The sequence below is a fragment of the Ctenocephalides felis genome, unplaced genomic scaffold (assembly GCF_003426905.1).
Source record: "Ctenocephalides felis isolate EL2017-DRISC unplaced genomic scaffold, ASM342690v1 CF-g0.4_SCAFFOLD_03572, whole genome shotgun sequence".
In the NCBI taxonomy this organism is placed as follows: Eukaryota; Metazoa; Arthropoda; class Insecta; order Siphonaptera; family Pulicidae; genus Ctenocephalides; species Ctenocephalides felis.
The window spans coordinates 45386419-45393228 of record NW_020539726.1 but is presented as its reverse complement, the minus strand read 5'-3'; the positions used below and the strand labels follow the sequence as shown (position 1 = coordinate 45393228).

General features: G+C 26.9%; 1 protein-coding gene across 1 annotated transcript; it reads left to right on the top strand.

The window, feature by feature from the left end:
- Positions 1 to 776: 776 nt before the first annotated feature.
- On the top strand, positions 777 to 6517 carry LOC113388619. Its single transcript, XM_026625983.1, has 3 exons — positions 777 to 843; positions 4321 to 4588; positions 6449 to 6517. The coding sequence occupies exons 2-3, from the start codon at positions 4321 to 4323 to the stop codon at positions 6508 to 6510; spliced, it is 330 nt and encodes a 109-aa protein (XP_026481768.1). The 5' UTR covers positions 777 to 843; the 3' UTR covers positions 6511 to 6517.
- Positions 6518 to 6810: the final 293 nt, after the last annotated feature.

The following is a 6810-nucleotide window of genomic DNA, read 5'->3' as shown; positions in this document are numbered from 1 at the left end:
TGCATATCCACAAGGACAGATGAAGGTCGCATGTAGAACTTTCACTAAAATAATTGTATTTTTTTATTTCAACTTCCCGAATAAAAGTTTATATTCTTGCCAATCGAAATTTTTATATTGATTGAATATTTAATAATTATTAAATATAATATTTAAATATTCAATAATGTATTTTATGTATGCTAAGTTGTTATAAAATCTTTCAACTTTTAAAAATATTGTATGTTATTTAATTGCAAACACATGTCACAAACACTAAATAAAGTGACGCATTTTAACAAAAATATTATTTTCTGGAATTATAATTTAATATTGATTGTCTATTTAAGGGTAAATCCAACTGTTTGTTTGTTGTTACAAAAATATATAAATTCCTGAATTTTAGACTAATTTGTGTTAAATTATATTTCATTTTATATTTGTTAAATGCAAGCAATTTTTTTTAAGAAAAACTACCACTTACACCTGTTTTTGCTTATTTTTTTGCACAGCAATCAAATTAACGATGGCAAATTTTAAAAAGCAACCTGATATATATATATATATATATATATATATATATATATATATATATACATACATATTTTGATAAATTAACTCAGGTTTTCCTAGGATAGATTGTTGAATAAAAATTGAAGCTATAAATATAATTTTCTTACTGATAAGGATATAAAAGAAATCACTGATAAATGTAAGTCTTATAAATCACTCTTTGCAGTAAAGAAAATTTCATATAAATATGTGATGTTAAACTAAATAAAATGGTGACTTAAACTCTTCAATTGAAGGGTTTGGCCTAGAGTGCTTTCAAAAGTTTCCAGTTGGAGCCTTATAAGAATATTGGTAAGTAAAATTAATTTTTACAAAACTTAAAAATTCGTAAAAAGAAGTGTGTATCTGTATACATATCCAAATCAGATGGGGTGAATTTTGACTTCTAAAACGGTTGTTAAAAAAATGGTTTTACCAAAAACGAATCATAAATAGTATTCAAATGCTTTTTAAGGTTTGAATGAATAATTGATTTTAGTACTGACTACATAAGTTTTTATGTCTCTTTTCAGAATTAACAGCAAGGTAAGTACATAATATCGTTTAAAACATACAGGGTGTATGTGCTAAGAGCATGGATCATATTCCAAACTTTATTGAATTTTTATAATTTAACTAGTAGAAGATTTTAGTAAAACCATGAACTTTATCAATAGCAAAATTGTATTAAAATCGTCAACAATTAATTACGAAGAAATTTTCTAAAAATTAATCAGCACCATTCCCATCACATCCATTGAAAAGTTTTTGAACTTTGAAAGATTTTTGGCTAAGTCGTGGACAAAACATGTTGCACTCTTCTGCCAATTATGAAGAAACGGCTTGGCTGATCATATCACGATAATACGAATCGAATAGTTGGTAAAACCAATAATTTGTTTGATATTGATATTTTATACTCTATTCGAAACACAAGTTTTGTACTGAGAAGTTTGTAAATATTTCTATGTGCAAAATTTTGTAGTGAAAAGTTTGTGAATATTTTCTATTTCTACATGCAGTTAAAACTATCTTTATAAAATTTCCAGGAGGTTAAATATTGATTTTCGAACGTTTACATTTATTTTTTAATATAATTTTTTATACAAGTAATCTTATCTGGGCGTGTCGCAATCTGACTACATTTTATATGACATCTGCCCAGGCAACAGTGTATAAAAATATTTAGAACACATAAGAACAAAAAAAATATTTTTGTAGAAAATAATTTAAAAAAACTTATTAGTTCAGTAGTTTAGTACACAAATATGGAATAAGTGAATCAAATATTGTGGCAAAACGTAAATACAAAATATAAATTATAAACGTAAGTACAAATAGTAATAATCATAGTAAACTTTGTTGTAAAAAACGTATCTGCAAACCTGTTTTAATGAGTGTTATATTTATTAGATAGTAAAACTAAATTTTAGAACTAAAATAAATTATTATAGATAACTGAAATACTTATAAATAAGGGCCCTCAAAACTAAAGTGTTCGGTAAGAAACATCTTGATGAATCATACATTAATCAGAATGATATTTATGATTGTATACAATACACATATTTTATTATTATTTTAATAATACTGTGGAAAGATAGCAATATGCATTTAAATAGTTTTTTTATATATGTATATATATATATATATACATTATTTTCATATCTCAGTTTTCATTTAAATAGTTTGATTATTATATAGTAGTATATTTATTTACTTCGATTCTACCTTTCCGAATGAGATGTTTTCACCAGAAAATTCGATTTGCTAATTTTCAAATCTTTCTGAATCGTTTGAGGCCAAAAATTGGATAAAGTGTGTGTGTGAACTGAGTTCTGACCGATAATCTCAAAAACGCCATAACTGATTTTAAAAGTTCGAAAATCATTTGGTAAAATTATACAAAGAAATTGTTAACTCGATTGGTAAACTATATAGTATATATTATATATATATGTATATATATACATATATATATATATATATACATATATAATATATATATACATATATAATATATATATATACATATAATATATATATATATATATATATATATATATACACTCTCTAATCTTGTTTGCACTATTTTATTAGAAACGTTTCGAGTTTATGGTTTGTCTTATCTTCAGGGTTGTATGTATTTTGTATTGTTCAAAAATAAAATAATTCTAATGGTGCATGGCATCATGCCGTAAGGCAAATTGCTGGAACTTCCCGTACCGGGAACTGAATTGTTAGAAAAAATTGGAAAACTTTGAAAAAATTAGATTTTTGGTATTTTTGAATAAAATTGATTCTTTTTATATATTGATTTTTTTGTATTTTGATTTATTTTGAAAGTTTTGAACATTTTTTTAAGCAATCGCGCTGCATAGCTGATTTTGAGTCAAAATATCAAAGCGCGTAAGCTCCGCGTTATCGTCTAACGTGTAAACATTGGTACGGAACCCATATAAATGTACTCAAAATTTGTACTTATTATAATCTTTGGCCGCCAAATGACTTTATTTCAGTTTTGACCGCCAAATGGCATTATTTTTCACTTTTTTATTGTCACTACTCCGGAGACGCTGGACCTGCCTTCGCAAAAATTTAATCAGTTTTTCATTTTGTCAATACAAGTAAAATGTTTTTTGAATTATTTAAATCGGACGCTCCGTTATGTCAAAAACTGACATACCATTTTTGTCACTTTTTGCCTTTGTATCTCCAAAACGGACCTGCCTTTGCCAAAAACTAAGCAATGCGTCTCCTTATCAGTAGGAATCGAATGTTTTTTGAATTATTCAAATCGGTTGATCCGTGCTTCCGAAATCGTCGACGAAAATTTGTATCCGCACATACAAAATGTTCAAACACATCTAAAACGTAAAGATATATAAAAAATTTCATTTTCGATTTTTTGCGATTACTATAACTCGCCCTACGGGAAGTTAAAAAAAATATTTTAGAAATTTTAAAAAAAATTTAGGAGAATTGAGGAATAGAAAAAATCTAAGAAAAATTAAGCTTTTTCCTAAGTTCAAGAAAATTAATTATTAATGCATTGGTTATACTTATATCCAAATTTTGTATTTGATTTGAGTTTAAATTCTGGAATGTGGCTAATGTACAAGTTTATAAGGCAAAATAAATTTATATATAAAAAAATCATTTTAATTAAATATCAGTTAAAAAAAAAAACATTCACTTGCTGAAAGCAAGTTCAAAAATGACTTTATTACTAAACAAGGGATCGTAGTAGACTGGTGAAAATTGAGGGTGTTTTTCAATTATGTATTGTAATAAAATAAAACAAGAAAAATTAATCAAAATTTTTAAAAAAAAATCTTAAATGTGGTGTACTATTACCTCTAATAAAAATAAATGTTAGCCGTTTCTCGGTTCTACTAAATGTGAATATGAGGTTTCATAAAAATCGGTCAAGCTGTTGTGGGATGTATAAAACTTATTGTTCATTTTTCAATAGACAACTTGCCTATAAACATATAACTACAATTAACTACTTGTTCTTTATTATAGTTTGTAGGATGAATGATTATTAGCACCATGATACGAGAATTTTCTATTATATTATAGGAAGTTCTTTAAAATATATAGGTCTTCAAGTTATTTGTTTTAAGAACAATATCTACCGACTTCGAAATGTTGAAGCGGATGTATACAATCTTGAGTCATTCTTAAATAAACTTAATACCAAAATCTGAGTTGTAATATCTGTTTAAAATTTTAGTCATCCGCCGTATTTTATGTCTCCACATTTATTTTTTCATATTTTTTCAGATGTCTATGAAAATGACTGATGAAATGAAGCAAACTTTTCTGAAAGTGCTAAAGAACCATACAGATTATACAAAGATCATAATAGATCGGCTTCGAAATCGAGACAGTGAGGTGGTAAATTACGATGACTACTATTTTGTCTCTGAAGATGACTACAACATGGAGGTAGAAACGTATCAGAGTGAACAGCCACATGATGCTTCCTGGTACGGGTTGGTCGTTGGAGTTCCTTTGGCCATAGTGTTTGCGATTGTGATTGGCATATTAGGTTAATAGACAAAATTGTTTTTTTTACTCTTAGGCTTGATGCCACCTTTGTCCAAAAATCTTTTTTTACGCCAAACTCAATGACAAACCGCATTTACCACGTTAGTGTAACTATCACTTAAGACGCCAAAACTTTGTTTTTAATCAACAGAATACTGATACATTTTCAGCAAAAGCCTGAGGCTGGAATTTACTTTTTCAACGCACTATTATCTTGGTCATAGATGGTTGCTACCAAGAAATTTATTATTTTGGAGTGCACCTAGTAATGGGTAAACTCACTTGTTACATCTCGATAGATTAAGATATGCATATATATATATTGCAAAAACCATTTTTTTTTAGTCCTTGGCACCTAAAATTATATAGTATATTTATTCCAAAAGTCATCAAAATCGCCAACAAGTAACAGAATAGTTTTCCTTATTTGTTGCTAATTGTATTCCTTATTAACTTCCCGCAGGGCAAGTTATAGTAATCGCAAAAAAATCGAAAATAAAATTTTTTATATATCTTTATGTTTCAAAATCTTCTGAACATTTTGGTTTACCTTAGAAAAAAAATGGATGTATGTGTGTATGTGTGTGCGGATACAAATTTTCGTCGACGATTTCGGGAACACGGATAAAGCGATTTAAATAATTTGAAAAACATTCAATTCGTATTGATAAGAAGACGTGCTGATTAGTTTTTGGCGGAGGCAGGTCTAGCCGTTCCGAAGATATGAGGCAAAAAATGCCAAAAACGGTAACTCAGTTTTTAAGAGAACGGAGCGTTCGATTTGAATAATTCAAAAAACATTTTACTTGTATTAACAATATGAAAAACTGATCAAATTTTCATGAAGGCAATCTAGCGGTTTCGGAGATCAGGTAAAAAAAGTAAAAAAAATGCCATTTGGCGGTCATAATTACCAAAATATTTCAAAATTAATTTTTCTTCAAAAAGTCTTTTTTCTTCAAAAAAAGTAAATTTTTGTCAAAAATTTATAATTTCTCAAAAATCTTCCAGCAATTGCCTTAAGGCACGATGCCATGCGCCCCATTAGTTATAAGAGTTTTATAATCTGTTGTGTGATGAATTTTCTCCTATCAAGCTTTTTTTAAAGACAACCCAATGGTCCCCTTTTTCTTTGTGATAAAATTTATTAGATACTTATTCAGTTTGGTACTACAATGCAGATAAAGGGCTATTTTCAATTGGAATCGATTTTTAAGTAATAATTGATTTCATTACTACTTGATATCAGGATAAATTAACGGATATTTCATATGATTTTTTTATAAATAAATATTTATAGTTGCAAGACCAAGGCTTTTAACACTACACTACGAACGCTTTCTGATATAAGTAGTTACGAAATTTTTAATAAATATATAAATAAAACTCCAGTTTAAAGACTTATGTATTACCCATTTTGTCCAATAGCCAAACAAAAAAATTTTACCAAATTTGTTCAAATTTTTCCAACATATATCTTTTTTTATTAATTATCTGATGGTAAACAAATGATAATATTCATAAAAATTTGGAAAAACTGATTAAACATTATCTTTGTATATTTTCGTACACTGATAAGATAAAAATAATATAAAAGTTTTAAGAATATGAAATTTTGTTTCGCGACTTTACAAGATTAAAAAGATAATTTTCTTTACCTTCATCAAATTGTCAACTCCTGATTAATTTTTTTTACTTCTACTTGTTGGTCACCATTAAATCATTTCTGATATTTCTCTTGGATCAAGGTTTAATTTTTGTCACCAATAATACTTTTTGCTGGTTCTATTTTTTGGTCTTCATGATCCATATTTTCTTTTACAAAATACCTGAAACAATTGAATTTTAATAAATTTCACAGGTTATATATTCTACAAAAGAAGAAGAAACGGGTGCGACTACAGGGCCGCAGCTACACATTGATATAGAATCAAAAAAAAATATTCAGAAGAAAAATATAATTTCATACAGTATAGTAAATGTATAAGTAGTTAATTGTAGTAATATGTTTGTTTATGGAACTTGCATTTATAGATTTTTTAAATTGAAAATCGTTTAAAATCAATAATAAGGCTAATGTACTTGCTTACCAAAATAAAAATATCAGTAAGTATTATAAAATTTGATTTAACAATTTGGACAAATTGCTTAAAAATAAAAGTCTTCGAATATTTTTGTACTCTTATGCAATTCTATTTTCATTTATTTCATTTTATTTTTTGT

Excerpts from the sequence above, each read along its gene's own strand:
- LOC113388619 (XM_026625983.1), top strand. The coding sequence starts at position 4,321 with ATGTCTATGAAAATGACTGATGAAATGAAGCAAACTTTTCTGAAAGTG. Across the intron at positions 4,589-6,448 it reads GATTGTGATTGGCATATTAG|GTTATATATTCTACAAAAGA; the intron begins GTTAATAGACAA and ends TAAATTTCACAG.